At 41.7% G+C, this 18,390-nt stretch overlaps 2 protein-coding genes across 2 annotated transcripts in view; both read left to right on the forward strand.

Moving 5' to 3' along the window:
- Positions 1–1,627: 1,627 nt before the first annotated feature.
- On the forward strand, positions 1,628–5,266 carry LOC119779865 (translation initiation factor IF-2-like). The gene is made up of 2 exons (XM_038279703.1): positions 1,628–2,470; positions 4,250–5,266. The coding sequence occupies exons 1-2, from the start codon at positions 1,860–1,862 to the stop codon at positions 4,704–4,706; spliced, it is 1,068 nt and encodes a 355-aa protein (XP_038135631.1). The 5' UTR covers positions 1,628–1,859; the 3' UTR covers positions 4,707–5,266.
- A 5,921-nt stretch (positions 5,267–11,187) lies between these two features.
- Positions 11,188–18,390, forward strand: part of appl1 (adaptor protein, phosphotyrosine interaction, PH domain and leucine zipper containing 1) — a 35,357-nt gene continuing 28,154 nt past the window's right edge. Inside the window, exons 1-5 of the mRNA XM_038279704.1 lie at positions 11,188–11,389; positions 15,029–15,127; positions 15,199–15,258; positions 17,074–17,145; positions 17,213–17,300. Coding sequence (XP_038135632.1) covers positions 11,336–11,389; positions 15,029–15,127; positions 15,199–15,258; positions 17,074–17,145; positions 17,213–17,300 — 373 coding nt within the window. The 5' untranslated portion in view covers positions 11,188–11,335. The remainder of the gene's footprint in view (positions 11,390–15,028; positions 15,128–15,198; positions 15,259–17,073; positions 17,146–17,212; positions 17,301–18,390) is intronic.

An 18,390-nucleotide genomic window follows, 5' to 3' on the forward strand; every position in this document is an offset into this window, starting at 1 on the left:
TGACATGAATCTGTATGGCATCCCCATCACCAGTGTCATGCAATCACACTGACTTACCCCTGGCAGCGTCCTGTGAGCAGAGTTCTCGTCCAGCTTTGGTCAAGCCGAAAGTAGTCCGGCAGGTTTGCTAGACCCAGCGAAATAAAACGTTTCTCTTCCCAAAACATTATGTGTTCAAAAGAGTGATATTTTTGCATCCCAAAAACATTGTAGTGGAAAAAGTCACACGTCGTTATCACTTGGTCCTATTTTCTCTCTGTTCGTATCAGTGCGCGCGACACCATGACCTGACAGCTAGGGCCTACTAACCTGACAACAGCCAGATGCATGTCTGGGCGGAGCGAGACATGCATCTGGCTGTTGTCAGGTTAAGGGCCTACCTGTTTGATTCGCGATTGTTTACTACTGGGGAAGATGTCTGACTACGAGAGCGACGAGGAAAACATCGACTTCCACTTAGAGCCAAAGGGGTATCTTTATGAACCCGAGTACACTGACGATGAACTTCGACAAATGGAGTTAGATCGGGCAGAAAGAGAGAGGCTGGACAGAGAAGTGATGGAAGCTGAAGCCGGAGCCGCAGGAGCCTCAGCTGGAGCTGCGATATCCAGGGTGGCCGACAAATCATGGTGCACTTGTTTCAAGTGCGAATTAATGCAGACAGAGGTGGAATGCTACTGTTGCCACGAGTGGGATTTAGTAATGCCCGAGATACAGAACCTTTCTATTGATGAGGATGTCGGAGTTGCAGCAGCTGCTGTCTGCATCACAAACAACAGCGACTTCCCTGCCCTCCTCAAAGTTGAGCTCGCTGTCAGAATGACGGCGCGCACTGATACGAACAGAGAGAAAATAGGACCAAGTGATAACAACGTGTGACTTTTTCCACTACAATGTTTTTGGGATGCAAAAATATCACTCTTTTGAACACATAATGTTTTGGGAAGAGAAACGTTTTATTTCGCTGGGTCTAGCAAACCTGCCGGACTACTTTCGGCTTGACCAAAGCTGGACGAGAACTCTGCTCACAGGATGCTGCCAGGGGTAAGTCAGTGTGATTGCATGACACTGGTGAACTATCCCTTTAATGGAGGCTCCTCTGAGACTGTTTCCAGAAAATCTTCAGCATCTAGAGGGGAAGCACTGCCCTCTGCAGGTGAAAATGAGGACAGCACTCTAGATGCTTCCCTGCCAAATGCTGAACCATCCCCAGCCGGCTCCTCCCGGTCCCCTCCGGCTTCCACACCTTCTCCAGCATCGTCTGTCGCTGCTAAACCTGCCGATGGCTCCACTGCTGCTTCACCCACGTCAGCCTCTTCAACCCAGGGGGGATACCACCCTCACAGCATCGTCATCATCATCCTCTTCCTCCCCTGAGCCAGGAGAAGCGAGCGCTGCAGGAGCTGGAGACAGTAGCAGCTCAACAACTGCTGCTGCTGGCCTGATCAAGGCTGCACTTTAAGAACTGTTCTAAATGAAATTTATTTTTGTTTGCAATTTTATATACAAAAGGACTAAGGACTGTCTAAGACCATTGAGTTGTTTAACGTTAAATGGTACAATTGCCTTATGAATGAATAAAATAAAAATACACAAATCAATCTGCTGCTTTTTGGATAAAAAAGTCTGATGATCAGAACAGTTTAACTGTAAAACAGGTTCTGTTTAAGCAGGATATCCAGGTCCTGGAACAGAAACTCAGTATCCTTAAACATCCTGGAGCCTCCAAACCTCAACCTCCTGGTTTTCTGTCTTCAGGTCACAGCAGGCAGCCGGACCTCAGAGACTCCGCCTTCCCGTCTCCCTCCACCTTCCCGGATCACATCCGTCCCATCTCTGCTACTAACCCACTCCAAGAGATGCTTCCCGGGCCCAGCGCCGAGCCCACCTTCTGCGCCCACGCGTCTGACCAGATGGTTCCGGACCCCGGCGCTGAGCGGATCTCTCTGACCACCAGCAGAGACATGGAGTTCCTCCAGCAGGCCATCAAAGAGCTGCGAGCGGAGCGTCTGGAGCAGCTGAAGCAGCTCAGATTGCAGCAGGTGATGCTGGAGCAGCAGGTCGAGTCCGATGTCGGACCTTTCTCCAATCCCATCGGCACAGAGGGAGGGGGAGGTCACACCACCCCACCCCCGGGCCCAGCAGCACCTCTGGAGTCATTGCGACTCACTCCAGGCAGGAAAGCCGTGGCGGCGAAGCTGGACTCGATTCACTCTAGGCTGCAGATCTGGGACAACAAAGGGTTGGAGGACAGACAGCCGCCCGCAGAGGCGGTAAACCCAGGAGCAGTGGTGGGATCCTTGACCGGGCCCCCTCAGAATGACACCGACCCATCCAGCCTAACTCAGGCTGCAGCCACAGAACTCTGTGATCCACAAGAATCCAACAGAGACAAGAAGCAAGAAGAAACGGATCAGAGAGAAAAATCTGATGGACCATCTGGTTCTGCTGGAGAGGACAGTGTGTCCAGGTGAGAACATGTCATGACGGTCTGTCAGCGCTCAGATGGTTTATGGGAGATGGAGGGAAAGAGGATAAAGCAGCTGAACGCAGCCAAAAGGTTCTGAAGGCTCTGCAGATCAGGCTCTTCTTTGCTCCTTTGTCTGATTAGGAATAGGAAGTCAGGACATTAAATAGACCCAGAGCGGCCATTTTGTCTGCAGCAGCGCTTCAGTTTCCTCTGCTGCTGCAGAAACATCTGAATCCATTAAGTGGGGGGGTCATTACAGTAATTAATGTGGTACACAGAGGAAGAGAAACCAAGTTGTCCTTAACAGTGGAGTTAATTCTCCTCACCTCCAACAGCTATCTACATGGTCTGGCTGTTGAGCACCACTTTGGTTGCAGCGGTGGAGATAAACTAATGGAGCTGCTCCATCACTAGTTCAATCTTATCTAGAGTCAAAGGAGCCTCGTTTGTCCAGGCAGACATGAATATGTATTCTGGGAAAAGTTGGTTTATTACAGGAAAGACACTGACGGATAAATAGGAGATAACAGAATAATACAATAACAGGAGGTAACCTAATAAAACAGGCTGTAACTGTTCGTAACAGGAGGTAACCTAATAAAACAGGCTGTAACGGGTCGTAACAGGAGGTAACCTAATAAAACAGGCTGTAACGGGTTGTAACAGGAGGTCACCATATAAAACAGGCTGTAACGGGTCGTAACAGGAGGTAACCTAATAAAAAGGCGGTAACAGGAGGTAACCCAAATAAAACGGGCGGTAACGGGTCATAACAGGAGGTAACCCAAATAAAATGGGCTGTAACGGGTCGTAACAGGAGGTAACCTAATAAAACAGGCTGTAACGGGTCGTAACAGGAGGTAACCTAATAAGACAGGATGTAACAGGTTGTAACAGGAGGTCACCTAATAAAACAGGCTGTAACGGGTCGTATCAGGAGGTTACCTAATAAAAAGGCGGTAACGGGTCGTAACAGGAGGTAACCTAATAAAAAGGTGATAACGGGTCGTAACAGGAGGTAACCTAATAAAACAGGCTGTAACGGGTTGTAACAGGAGGTCACCTAATAAAACAGGCTGTAACGGGTTGTATCAGGAGGTTACCTAATAAAAAGGCGGTAACGGGTCGTAACAGGAGGTAACCTAATAAAAAGGCGATAATGGGTCGTAACAGGAGCTAACCTAATAAAACGGGCTGTAACGGGTCGTAACAGGAGCTAACCTAATAAAACGGGCTGTAATGGGTCATAACAGGAGCTAACCTAATAAAAAACGGGCTGTAACGGGTCGTAACAGGAGCTAACCTAATAAAATGGGCTGTAATGGGTCGTAACAGGAGGTAACCTAATATAACGGGCTGTAACGGGTCGTAACAAGAGGTAACCTAATAAAACAGGCTGTAACGGTCGTAACAGGATGTAATCTAATAAAACAGGATGTAACGGGTTATAACAAGAGGCAACAGGATAGAGCAGGATGTGAAGGGCTGTAACAAGAGGTAACATTATAAAACTGGATTTAATGGGATAAAACGGAATGGAAAAATAGGTAACAGGATAAAGCGGGATTTAACTGGTTGTTACTAGAGATTATGGTATAAAACAGGATATAACAATACGTAACAGCATAAAACGGGATGTAATGGTTTGTAACCGTGGGTAACAGGATAAACTTCTTAAGAGGCAGCTGTATTATTTGGTTACCATCCAGAAATTGATTCCCAGCTGGTTTCCATAGAATTAATCAATCCAATCTGAGCCTGTCGGTGTTTACTTCCCAGATCTTCCCAGTCCAACCAGGAGCAGGCAGTGGACCAGGCAGCTGCCCTACAGAGCCATGGCACCACGGATTCCAGAATTCCAGTTTTAATGCATCGGGACCGCGATCCAGTGCCCGGTCCGGCAGTTCAGAACCAGCAGCTGATTGCGGCCCGGCTCCCGCCGTGCAGCCAGCAGCCGCAGCAGAACATGGGCCTCCTGCAAAATCCACACCTGCCTCCGTTCCACGGCCAGCGGTTCCCCCCAGGACCCCTACTGGGACCCCTCACCCCTCTGGGAGGAGGACTCCGAGGCGTCATGGCCGCCCCCAACCTCTGGCCCGGTGGCTTTGGACCCCCAGCAAACCCCCTGGTCTGGGGCTTCCAGCCGAGCGGCATGGACTTCCTGGGCGGGTTCTACGGTCAGGGAGGAAACTCGTACCGAGGCGTCCGACCAGGAGGAGGTTTTAACAGGATGTAGGGAGCCGTTTTTTTCTTAGCTCGTTCCCTCCCACTCCTGATGATGCTCGATGATGACGAACAGAACCACCAGCAAAGGAAAAGATGCTGAACCCGCGACTGAAAACCTTCCCGATCGTTTCAGGGAAGAAACTCCTCAACACTAATCAGACCAGGTCTCCGATGCAGAGATTCACCTTCATGTACAGAAACTTTGACCCTGACTGAGTTGGCAGAGACGCCGGTTCACAGGAGCTCTGACGGTTCCTGAACGCTTCATCTCCTGGAGGAGACACTTCAGCCGTCTTCCAGTGGAGCAGAGCTTCTGCTCTGGGCTGATTGTTAGCTTTGGTTTGATGTAGAAAGAAAATCTGTAACAAACCGTTTTAACTTAAGTGGATTTTTATGTTTGTGTTGTTTTCTACATCTGATTTTTGTATTAAACTCCTATGAAACCAAAAGTCGCTCTGGATGAATGCAGCGAGAAGCGCTTTGATCCTGTGACTGAAAAAGGTTCTACAGGACATTTATTTATTGTTTTTTATTGTAAAGTTATCCAGAATAAAAGTTTTTCTGAGAGAACGGAGTCATTTCAGCGCCACCATGCTTTAACCTGCAGCCCAGAGGAAATAAAGCGGGACTCAATTATGGAGAGCCATTTGATTCAGAATTCAATCCTGATTTTAATGAATTATTAATAAATATTCCATCAAATAAATAAATATAACCATTCAAATACAATAAAATAGATCATAATATTTAGTCATTTGTTCAGCCATATTTATTCACTTCAGATTTATCTATTTTTATTTAATAATTTATTGCAAAACACATATTTATGTATCTATTAAGTTTCATTTATTTCAATTTGTTTATTTCGAAGGGGTTTTTATTTTGTAAAGCTGCTTTTAGTATTTCAAGGTTTTTTTTTAACCCGTGTTTTCATTTTTTCATATTGCACAGATCCCCATATATTATTAAAATAAATGAGTTGAGCTTTTCTCTGTTCTCATCAAAGAATACAGCCCACCACACGTCATTAGAAAAGAATGCTTTAAACATAATTTATATATAAAAAATGTTTTAATAAAGTCATAAAATTAAATTATAAAAACTAAATCTAGGATTAGATTAATCAAAAACATATTGAAGTAAATATACACCAATATTGGAAGAAATTAGTCTTAGATCTACAAGCAAATGACAAAAAAGCAAACAAATAAATGTTTAAATATAGATTTTATTTAGTGGGGAAATTTCAGTCATGTAATATTTAGTAAGGATTTATGACGGTATTTTGTTACATTTAGGATAAAATGGCTCTCCATATAAAATAGGCCTAATTATCAGAGGTTCCAACTAAGGAACACTAAATTACACGTGCATTTTTTCTTATTTTGCATGTGCATAAATGAGGGCATTGAATGTGATTTACAAGGATTCCTGCGTAAATGTCAAGACGGGCAAACCAGTTTGGTTGCGCCCCTTAAAATGATTGTTCTACTGGCAGTCAGAGACCGGCCATGAAGGAAAGACGAGGTTCTAAGCCATGGAGATGGAGGAAATTATGATTATATTAATCATCCCAAATATTATATTTAACATATGCAGCCTGTTTCATAGAACTAACTAAAAAATAAAAAGTCAAATATAAGAAGAGAAAATAAACCAGGAAAGTTGTCTGCGGCGGTGGATCGCCCCTCCCTGATAGAGACGGAGCCACAATCGGACTCTCAGCAGATGAGGCTCTGAAGCTGAATTCATCTCAACAGCAGTTTGACTCAATTTACTGCGAAACCAAAGGGGGTCCAGAATAAGTTGGTCAAAAAAAGCAACTAGATATTTTACATATTTATTTATTGAAACATTTTATATCAAGTTTAGTCACATTTGTCAGCCAATGGTAGCAAAGGAGCGCTCTGAAACTAACAGTATTGGCCAATCAGATGAAAAAGGGGGCGGGCCTTAGGAAAGCGTGTTCCACCTCCTCTCGTTTCTTGCTCAAGTTGTCAGATTGTGGTTCAGTGCAGAAGTTCTACACAGAGAGTCACCATTCAACGGAGAGACGAGTAAAAAGTCAATAATTAAATAAATTAAACTTTGTGTTTTGGAGAGCAGGACGATAGAGAGAACGGAATGGCATGGCGCGGGAACCATGCAGGTCATGAACTCCGGCGAAGATGTCACCACCATAGATAAAGGGCTGAACAATAAATGGCGCTGGGCATGGCTGGAGGAGACATGGCCAGATGCCATTTAGCAGCTGGAGCAGGAAGTTAGGTCAACCAGGCGCTCGCTTCATGCTGCGCTCCAGGAACCTGAACTGCTTAACAGCAAAACTGGATATTAAAAGAGATGTGGTTAATGCAAGTGGTAGATATAGATGCACTTCTGCCATCTTCTGGCCATTTTTGGTATTGGATTTTCAAAAGTCAGATTTCATTTATTCATGCAATCTCTGATCCCATGCCCCCACACCCTCCTGGGTTATTTATGCTACGCCAGCATTCATAACATGTAGGCCAATCACTGTCCCCCAGACATCCGCCGTTATATTTTTGTATTTTTTTTAAAACAAAGCGGGGTGTGTATGACGTCATCCGCACGCCGGCTACCATCCCTTCATCCTGTCTGTTGAACTGCTGCTAGTTTTACTCACATGCCTGGAAGATGTCTAGTGCTGCTACCACCGATGACCTTGCTCGTTTTCAAAAGATATAAATATAAAAAATCTAACGGCGGATGTCTGGGGGACAGTGATTGGCCTCCATGTTCTGAATGCTGGCGTACCATAAAGAATAAAGGATGAACAGTTTAGTTTGTGCCTTCAAGTCGTTGCCCATAGGAAGACGTTACTTGGATATTACCTAAGGGAATATCTTCAGAACGGCTCCAAATGACACTAAACTCACATGGGAGAGTAGAACATGATGGAATAACGGAAAAAGGTGTTCCCCTTTAAGTAGAATTTTAATATCTACTGTTTGATAAATAGGGAACCATTGCATCGGTTTGAGAACAGATGTGATCTAAATGGCTCTGGGACCATTAAGACCAGTACCACTGTGATTCCTACCAGTAAAAACCATCCTTCTGTCTGAAGGTGGAATTTCCTCCCAGTGAAGCAAAGTAAAGATGTTTTGACCTGGAAGAAGATCTTTACCTCCAAGATCTGCTCCGCTGAAACTTTCTCCTCCAGTTTATCTCCTCCCACAGCTTCCAGTATGACGACACTGGGTAGACTGGTCTTTCTTCATAGAAAAGATCATTACAGACCATTTTGTTTTGTATTCACAAAATGATAATAAAGTTGTCTTAAGACTTGTTGGGTTTACCCAGCTTCATTCTATCTCTCTTCTACCCTGCAGAATCTGTTAGTTCAATCTCTAACGTTCTGCTCTCTCTGCTTTTTCTCATAGTAGCTTCATGTGGTCTGTTATTTACTCACTATAAAAGTTTTCACGCAGTCTGTTATCACCTTCAAGGCCACAGAATTCTGGCACATTTATAATGTTTTTGATAAAATCCTTTGGCTAAAATGCCATCAGAACACTTATAATATTAGGTGTGTCTCAGAGTGGGGAAAACGACAAGAAAAGGGACAAGAAGAGAGGGACAAAACCTAGAACAAATAATGCATGTGTGTTCTATTAATTCAATTCAATTCAGTTTATTTATATAGCGCCAAATTCACAACACATGTCATCTCAAGGCACTTTACAGTTCAACCAGATCATACAGTCAAATTGATACAAAGTTTTCTATCTAAGGAAAACCAGTTGATTGCATTGACTCATTGACTCAAATACAATCCCCCACACTAAGCATGCTTGTAGCGACAGTGGAGAGGAAAAACTCCCTTTTAACAGGAAGAAACCTCCAGCAGAACCAGGCTCAGTGTGAGCGGCCATCTGCCGAGGCCGACTGGGGTTCAAGGAGACAGAAGCAGAGATACAAAAAGCAGCTGTAAAAGGCGGCCCCGTCCAGGAAACACACAGCCAGGCAGACGAGCTCTGAGCCAGCTCCCATGCCAGAGGACGAAGAGAGCACATCCACTCAGTCACGGTCAGAGAAACAGGACCACACTGGAAAACAGGCCGATCTCCAACATCTATTAACAAGGGTGTTGATAGAAGCAGCACAGCTGATGTTTTTTTCCAGGATGACGTCACAGCCAAACAGGAACAGACGAGGCAAAGCTACTCTGAGGAAAAGCAGAGAGAGCAGAAGGTTAGAGATTGAACTAACAGATTCTGCAGAGTGGGAGAACAGAGAGAGAATGAAGCAGAATGATGAAATGGGGGTCCCTATGTCCTCCAAAAGTCTAAGCCTATAGCAGCATAACTATAGAGATAGCTCAGGATAACCTGAGCCACCCTAACTATAAGCTTTATCAAAAATGAAAGTTTTAAGCCTAGCCTTAAAAGTAGACAGGGTGTCTGCCTCACGGACTAAAACTGGTAGTTGGTTCCACAGGAGAGGAGCCTGATAACTAAAAGATCTGCCTCCCATTCTACTTTAGAAATTCTAGGAACCACTAGTAAACCTGCAGATTGAGAGCGAAGTGCTCTGTTAGGAACATTTCCTACATATTAACATTTCTCTATCTGGATAATGGGGCTGTTTCATGTGATGTCACACTAGGCCCCCTGTCTGTCTTTGCCAAGGGCCTCGAATTGTCTAAATCCACCCCTGGTTGCCTCTTTCATTGATTTGAGGCTTAATAAAAACAGGATATCTGGAAAAATCCAAGTAAATCCGCTGTCTAGGGGTCGAAAACGCACTATTGTATATTTAATCTTTTTATACTTAATAAAGTTTAGAAACAACAACAAAGAACTAGGGGCTCCATTATGGCTCTCTAATGCATCTCCCAGCGCCTCCGGAGCCAAAATGGCGCCCGTTGCCTTTTAAACAAGAAGCCAATTAAATTCACTCTAGTCGGGGGTTGGTCGTTTGGTGCATGGCGCGTGTTTTGAAGCTGCTCTGCTTGTGGAGAAATGTCCTGGGCCGTGAGTAGTGAGGAAACAGGAAGCGATTCTTGTGGGATGGAAGAGGGAAATAGTGACAATGAAGGTTGGAAGATAGCAACATCAAAAAATGAGAAAAAGCGGAAAAAACAGAGATCAGTTAAAGGGGAATCTAGTTCAGAACAATCCAGTGATGATCAATCCATACATTCCACAGCACAACAAAATGAATTCAAAGTCATATTCAAAGTCGTTAATCAGGCAGACTCTTTTACAAACTGGAATCCGGTTCACTTAACAAAAACCATCAATAAACTTGTTGGAGAAGTCAGAGGTGCCAGAATTCTGTACAGTGGAGACCTGCTAATTAACTGCAGAGACAGCGCCCAGCAAGGCAAAGCAATACGTATTAACAAAATTGACGGGATAAGAGTTCAGTGCAGCCTAATGGAGAACAAAAAGATCAGCAGGGGAGTCATTGGAGGAGTTCCTCTGAAAATTTCTGAAAAAGAGATTCTGGAAAACATAAGCGGTGCAAAAGTAAAAGAAGTAAAACGGTTAAAAACAACAAGAAACGGAGAAAGATCTGACAGTTTATCTGTACTAATTAAATTCGAGGAAGAGCAATTACCAAGCAAAGTATTCATCGGTTACATCAGTTACAATGTCAAAATCTACAATCCACCACCATTGAGATGTTTCAAATGTCAAAAATTCGGACACATTGCAGCAGTTTGTAAAGGGAAACAGAGGTGTGGAAGGTGTGCAGGAGAACATGAATATGGTAAATGTGGAAAAGAAGCTAAAATAAAATGCTGTAATTGTGGTGGAGAACATACTGCTGCTTATCGCGGCTGTGAAGCAAGCAAAAGGTCTGAAGAAATAAAAAAAATGAAATTTGAGCTTGGAATAACTTATGCTGAAGCTGCAAAAAGGATCCCATCTCAGTCAGAAAAACCCAAACCTACAGTTCAACACACGGCTAATTTCAAACCTCTAGAGAAATCTCCAAAAATTGATGAAGACTCACTAATTGTTAAAAAGACAAATTTTGTTCTTTTCATGGTGGAAGTGATTAATTGTACTGCTCAGACGACAAAAAAAACAGAAAAAATCAAAATAATAGTGAAGGCTGCAGAAAAATATCTGGATGTTAAAGATATGAACTGGGAGATGGTTGGAAGCATGATGGAAAGACCAATGGGACCATCAGAAACTGGCAGAGGTACGATGACCTAGAGTAAATTAAAATTATACGGGCAAATGTAATTTAGTATAATTTAGTATTATGTGGGTTTAAGTTACACAGGTTATTTTATTGTATTTTTTTTTTTTTTTTTTTTTTTTTTTTTTTTTTTTTTTTTTTTTTTTTGGGGGGGGTGAATCGTTTCCTGTTTCCTTGCTTTACTCCATATCAGTTGGTGGCGGTAATGCACATTTCACAAGTTTGCCAACCGCCATAAAATCTCATAAGAAGAAGAAGAAGAAGAAGAATTCACTCTAGTCTGTGTCAGCCAATCACAATCTGCCTAATGGGCGGGGTCAGTCCGAACCAGGAGGAGCTGATTTGGGGTGTTGTGAATTCGTGGAACCAACATATCCTGAGTGGGAGTTCTCAGGTCGGTTTGTTTGGTGTTTTCTCTGCCGGTTCGCTTCGATAGGCGACACACCAGGAGCCGCTATGCCCGGAATAGAGAAGCTGCCGTTGGAGGAGACGTTGGAGGACAGCCCGCAGGTAACTGCTGCTGCTCAGTGGAGCTCTGCTAACATCTGCTAGCCGCTAGCTAGGCTAACTGTTGGCCAACATCAAACATAGCGCCGCGGCTCATTGATAAACGCTCTTTAACCTCACGAGATCAGCGGAGATCAACCAACCGCTGCTGCCGCTGAGCCGCTAACATCTCCCCGCCATGATAAACCCTCATAGCAACCTACCCCCCCAAACCGCATCATTTCCGCTGGTCACAGCCCACGGACGGACACCCAGCGGCTCTCTGTCACTGTGGATGAAGCAATGTGAAGAAAATGTGAGGTGAAACACCTGCTGTGACGTTACAACTCGGGGTGTGTCCTACATCCTGTACCTTATCACGTCACGTATTTACTTATCATCCTCCTGAATCTTTAAAATAAATTCTTCTAATGTTTTATTATTTTACTTTTATTCAGTTTATAGAGAGATTATGGAGAGAAAGGTCCAGATTAGCCTGTAATCCCATTTCACCATGGGGCCAAAATAAAAGGCTGCTTAGAAGGAGAGGTTCACCCAAAATGTAGGATTTTTTTTTTTAAATGTGTTTGTTTACTGGATCCTCTTGGAGAACTCAGGCTTACATTCAAAGCAGAAATGACAGTTAAAGGAAAAGTCCAGCAGGGAATAATCAATGGATCATTATACCTAAAACTAATATGTTTGCAGTGATTTAAAGTCATATGGAAATCATATTTAAATGTCAAAACATTCTGGCTTAAACATGTATATAAATGTACTCTTTATCAGACTATATTCTCCCATAAGTTAGAAAATTTCTATTAAGATTAAAAAAAATATCTTTTTTCCGTTATCTTCTGCAGGCCAGTTAGTTCTACGTCAGCCTGAACACCTAAATTCGGCCAATCATATATCAACGGTCATCTGTCAATCACATTTTTTCGGTCATAGCATCTTGATTCATGTGTCGCAGCTAATATACACAGCGGTTGAAATCAGAATCCTTTCCTTTCCCATTGAGTTGCGTCCCAGTGTTCACGGGGATGGATGTCTGTGTCTTCAGCAGGCGTAGAGCTAACAGAACTGGCAGCGTTGCGAGGCAAGGGCTCAAACATGTACGGCTGGAAGCCTTCTACACCAAACCAAGCTTCTGCCGCCCTGGCGTCCTCTTCCACAACATCTTCGTCCCCGCTTTCCTCCTCTAAATAAAAAATGGATGACGTAGGAGACTCATCCACGACCTCCCACACTAAACTCTCCTCCTCTTGCATGTTTCCTCTGTCCATAGCGTTCCTTGACAGTGTCGTTTCTAAGTCACCAATTTAGTGCTACTTGGTCCCAATGGAATTTCCCATTGGGAACCTACTAGCACTAAGTTGCTAACTGGTTAGCTTCCGACAAACCGGCCACAACCAAACTTCCGCCACAACATCCCGCCCCCTTGATAAACGACCAATCACATTCACTTTATTCCCTCGTTAAAATAAAGTCGTTTAAAATATTTGACATGTTAGGCTGATATTATTATAAAACAGTTGTTATGAGATCACAACTTGATCTGAATGTTTGATTCTGATTTGAATAAAAATAAAACACCTGTGACCTTCAACTTGAACCTAGGCAGAAATGGAGGTGGCTGTGACTGAGGTGGAGAGTCCGATAAAGAAAAGTAACATGACAAATGAAAGGAAGCAGCATCTGATTGATGGACAGAATAATGAGGACATCCAAAGCAGCAGGCGGCATCGTGCTCGGCGCTGGCTTTGATATCTCAGCTTTATGGATACATTTGCAGAATTATTTTGTTCCTAAAAGTCACTTCAGTAAGAGTTTAATAAGATAAGACTTTATTGTTGTCACAATGGAGGAATTCACCTGACATCAGCTCTAATAAACAGGGAGAGAAAATATTCCTAGCTAAAAGCCTGGTGGGCAAACAGTGTTCAGATTTTTATAATTAGATGTTTCCTAATCTCTCTTCTGATAAATAAATTAACTTTTTATCGTTAATAAACTACAATCTGAAGCAACATTCATTTTGGGCTCATATTAAATTATCGAACTATACATTTTAAATGTATATCAGTACTTTTAGTTACCATAAAATGCTGGATATCTATATTTGTTATTATGTCTTTAGTGCTTTGCACCCCACTAGCCTTCTGGTTGTTGTACATTAGAGGAACAGACCTCCTCCATGATGAACAGGAGTACTGGGGGTCATGGCCAGTTCTAGACGGGGGCCAATGGGGGCCAGTGCCCCTGTAGATCATGTCCTGGCTCCTGTTATGGCTCCTGTTCTGAAGACATAATACTTAAAAGAAATTCTAATAATGATCTGGGCTGGAACAGAAATGATTACTTATAGATCATTTGGATCTATTTCATTGTTTCATTACAAATTCTGTTTTACTTATTATTAAAAAATAATAAGGTGATAGTTTCAGTGGTACTGAGATAGGATCCCAGTTTTCATCTGTCAAATGTTTTTGTTTTTTTTTCACACAAAAAAAAATGCTATAATTTTTTCAGATGAATTTAACAGTTCTTCTTGAGTTCAAATTTATAGAAAACTGTAGTTTTAACTTAAATTAAGTAAAAAAAATATGTAAATATATATATATATATATATAAATATATATATAAATGTATATTGACCTCCTCAGAAATTGATTTTTTATTTAACCTCATAGAAAAGAAGTTTCCCTTCATGCAGTTCTCTATATATTTGAATCTCTTCCCCTGATTATTTATTTCATGCTTTTCTGGGCCCCCATGAAAACACTCTGGCCCCCTCCTGGCCCCCTGGTACATTTGGTCTAGATCCGCCACTGCTGAGGGTCCAGCAGGTCGGTCTCTCCTGGACTAGACCCGTCCAGCACATGGATCCAAGAGCAATCAGCTGATAATCCAGTTATCATCAGGGGACAGAAAACCACGCTGATTCCTTAAAATGTTTTTCAGACCTTATGTTGTGTGAACACAAGCCTGACCAATCAGAGCCCTGATGCTTGAACTCCAGCCCTACATGGGAGGAGCAGAGACCAGTCAGCCTATCAGGAAGGTCGTTCAGTCTCCTTTAGTTAGGATTCATTCCCACAGTCCATTCACTCTGATCATGGAGGTTGGAAAGTTGTCAGAGCTGTAAACTAGAACTCTAGTTCTACACTAGAACTAAACTAGAAAGTCTGGTTGTCTCTAATTCAGAGCCTAATGATGCTAACTGAGGCATATCACCTCCAAAAAGCAAAGGGAAGCCTCCATCCAGGGCTGCACCTCTAGATCATTCGGAAAAAACACAAACTGGATGGGTGACAAGCAGCAGCCCTGGAGGAGTCCAACCAGAACCAGAACTGGATTCATACTGAGCAGAAGGAACATGTTTCAACACAAACACAGACCATAAAACAGTTCGTTCTTTACTTTATGATCATCAAACCTTTTAGAAACACAGCAAACCTGCTTTGTTTTTCCAAAACAGTCAAAAGAAGCAAGTTTAGTCCAAAGTTTGACTCTCAGCTGATCATCAGCTGGATTTGGAGATGTTCAACCAGTTCAGGGTTTTTATGGCTCATTAAAAATCATTAAAGGAGATCCACCCAGGATCATGATTGGATGCTGACTTTCTTCTTGTTTCCGTCGTTCTCTGCTTTTCGTCTGCAGACACGATCTCTGCTGGGAGTGTTCGAGGAGGATACCGCAGCCATCTCCAACTACTGCACTCAGCTCTACCAGGCCATGCAGAGGATTTATGATGCACAGGTACAAACTTACAAACCTAATACCTCTTAACTTTTTATTAGAGGAAGCTCATCATAGTTTTTGTTTTGCAGAATGAGCTGAGTGCAGCGACACACCTGACCTCCAGGCTGCTGAAAGAGTACGACAAACAGGTAGAAGAGGAGAACATACGTTTAGCTTGATCTGTCTGCATCGCCACGATGCAGGGCTAATCCTTATTAGGGTGATGTCATCAGGTATCTGTCAAACATGCGATATGTGGCCCAGAGGATGCAAACAGGACAGAGATCAGCACACAGGATACTCTGATGGGCCAACAGGGAGGATCGTTACCATGAAATATTAGGGCCAGGCTAGAGATGCTTTTTTCTATTTCGAGAATAAAGTGGTAAAATTATGAGAATAAAGTGGTAAAATTATGAGAATAAAGTGGTAAAATTATGAGAATAAAGTGGAAAAATTATGAGAATAAAGTGGTAAAATTATGAGAATAAAGTCGTAACATTACGAGAATAAAGTCGTAACATTACGAGAATAAAGTCGTAACATTACGAGAATAAAGTTATAAAATAACGAGAATAAAGTTGTAACGTTACGAGAATAAAGTTAAAAAATAATGAGAATAAAGTCACAAAATTACAAGAAGAATGTCGTAACACTACTTGAATAATGTCATAACATTACATGAAGAAAGTAACAAAGAGAATAGTCATAAAATTACGAGAATAAAGTCACAATATTACGAGAATAAAGTCAGAAAATTACAAGAATAAAGTTGTAACATTACGAGAATAAAGTCACAAAATTACGAGAATAATGTCATAACATTACATGAAGAAAGTCACAAAGAGAATAGTCATAAAATTATGAAAATAGAGTCACGACATTACGAGAATAAAGTTTGAAAATTATGAGAATAAAGTCGTAAATTTCCGAGAATAAAGTTGTTATATTTCGATAAACAAGTTGTATTTTATAACAACTCTTCCAAGTAGTCCTGTCTTCCCTAAAGTGAGGAATGTGGAGCATCATGTGAAGTTCTACTTTAGCATCGGTTTGATAAATCAGGAAATCTTTTAGCAGCAGCATCAAACTGGGCAGGATGTCAAAGTGGACTCTGGTTGCTGATTGGTGGAGCTGGTCAGCCTTAATCTGCTGGGCGGAGCTCCAAGCTTTCTTTCTGAAACGGGTTGTTGAATGATGACTTTATTCTCGTAATGTTATGACTTTATTCTCATAAATTACGACAACATTCTACAAATAAAAAAATCTCTAGCCTGGCCTTAATACACAGTCATAGGATCATCATTGTAAAGGAAACTAAACTTTTTAAATAAACATTTATAAAGTGTTTGTGTTCACCTCCTTCACTCCATGTCTATAAATCAATTCAGTGTAAACAACTGCCCTGATTAATTCAGCTGTGTTTAATTGGTGGTACATGATTAAAAGTCATCGAGTTAATTACATAATCTGTAATTAATGAATCAAAGTTTTTCACATTTTAATCAATAGCCATATATATATATAGAATAAACCACCTGTTCAATTAAAAAAACCTTTTTACTCCATAATTATTGAATAAGTAATTATATAAGCACAATAACTCATATATGTATTGGTTAACTTTCTGTGAAAAACTAATTCTACAGTCCAAGATCATCAATTACGTCACATTGTAAACACAAGATAAAGTTTAATTTCTATCACTGACCAAACTATGACCGTTCAGCTCTGCATTGAGCTTTTGAAGCTGAACAACCGCTATTCAATATGGAGCATAACCAGCTCCACAGGAAACACACAGCCAGGCTGACGAGCTCCTTAATTTATCACCTAAAGAGCTCGTCTCATCTGCTCTGCTCACAAGACAAGAACGTGATGATAGAAAAGAGGAGAATGTTACAAAACGTTGGTAACATGAAATAAATGACATCCTCTCTTTTTGTTTTTGCTGCTCTGTGCAGCGTTTTCCTCTAGGGGGCGACGATGAGGTGATGAGCTCCACCCTGCAGCAGTTTTCCAAGGTCATTGATGAGGTGAGCTGCTTTTTCTCTCCGGGGGCCTACTGGCTGGAATGTGTCCTAACGTCTTGTCTTTGTCCAGCTAAGCTCCTGCCATGCCGTCCTGTCCACCCAGCTCGCTGATGCAATGATGTTTCCCATCACTCAGTTCAAGGAGCGAGACCTGAAGGGTAGGAAGCACTTTTTCTCTACATCTGAAAATGTAGAAACAGCAGCAGCTCAATTAGAGCTCATGATCCCTACTAATCAAATCACAGATTTAGAGATTCTGCATCATTGAGTCAGCTTTAGTTTCATCTTTTCCATGAGTTTTAATTCTGTTCAGTTTATTTCTATAGCTCCAATTCACATCATGTCACTTTATAGATCCACATAAACCAGATCATCCAGTTATATTGATTCAAAGTTTTCTATCTAAGGAAAACCAGCTGATTGCATCGACTCATTGACTCCCTCACACTAAGCATGCTTGTAGCGACAGTGGAGAGGAAAAACTCCCTTTGAACAGGAAGAAACCTCCAGCAGAACCAGGCTCAGTGTGAGCGGCCATCATTTTAATGTAATCTTAGGTTCATTCTCCCTGAATGAGTTTTAAGATCCAGTATTACTGAGACAAAGCAAAACAATGTTCAGTGTGTCGCTTTTTTGCAGTTGCACAACAGAAAGAAGCTAATTATCTGCTGATGTTAATGGTCATTAAAAATCATTAAAAGTAATTATATAGTTATTTTTTAAATGGCATTAAAATTATTTAATTGTGATTATCGTGGCATTTAAAATGCTTTTAGAAATAAAAAGTTTCTAAAAACAATTTCGTCAGATACATTAGATGTAACTGGTTCCGCGTATTTGTTCGGAAAAGAAGCTGGAGGCGGAGAAAAGGCTAGAGAATGGGAAAATGCTCATTTCAACAAAAGTGGCTGGAAAACGAGGAAATCAGGACATGGCTGCAACCTGTCAATGGTAAAGATGATTATATATATATATATATATATATATATATATATATATATATATTAGTGCTGTCAATCGATTAAATTTTTTAATCGCGATTAATCGCATCAATGCCTGAGTTAACTCGCGATTAATCGCATTTTAATCGCACATTTTTTTCCTGATTGAAAATCATTTAAATACTCTCGATGACATACAAAAAAATACATACAGGCTAGGTTTGTGCCAATGTTCTTTTTTTAAAATGAAAACAGGTCACAGACACTGATTTATGCCATAGAAACATATGGCAAGAAGATGGGGAGG

This window comes from Cyprinodon tularosa, unplaced genomic scaffold (assembly GCF_016077235.1).
Source record: "Cyprinodon tularosa strain WSP-4 unplaced genomic scaffold, ASM1607723v1 ctg152, whole genome shotgun sequence".
In the NCBI taxonomy this organism is placed as follows: Eukaryota; Metazoa; Chordata; class Actinopteri; order Cyprinodontiformes; family Cyprinodontidae; genus Cyprinodon; species Cyprinodon tularosa.

What these genes read in the sequence shown, in the direction of transcription:
- LOC119779865 (XM_038279703.1), top strand. Translation starts at nt 1,860, where the DNA reads ATGCTTCCCGGGCCCAGCGCCGAGCCCACCTTCTGCGCCCACGCGTCT. An exon ending in GGAGAGGACAGTGTGTCCAG is followed by an intron (nt 2,471 to 4,249) that starts GTGAGAACATGT and finishes TTTACTTCCCAG; the next exon opens with ATCTTCCCAGTCCAACCAGG.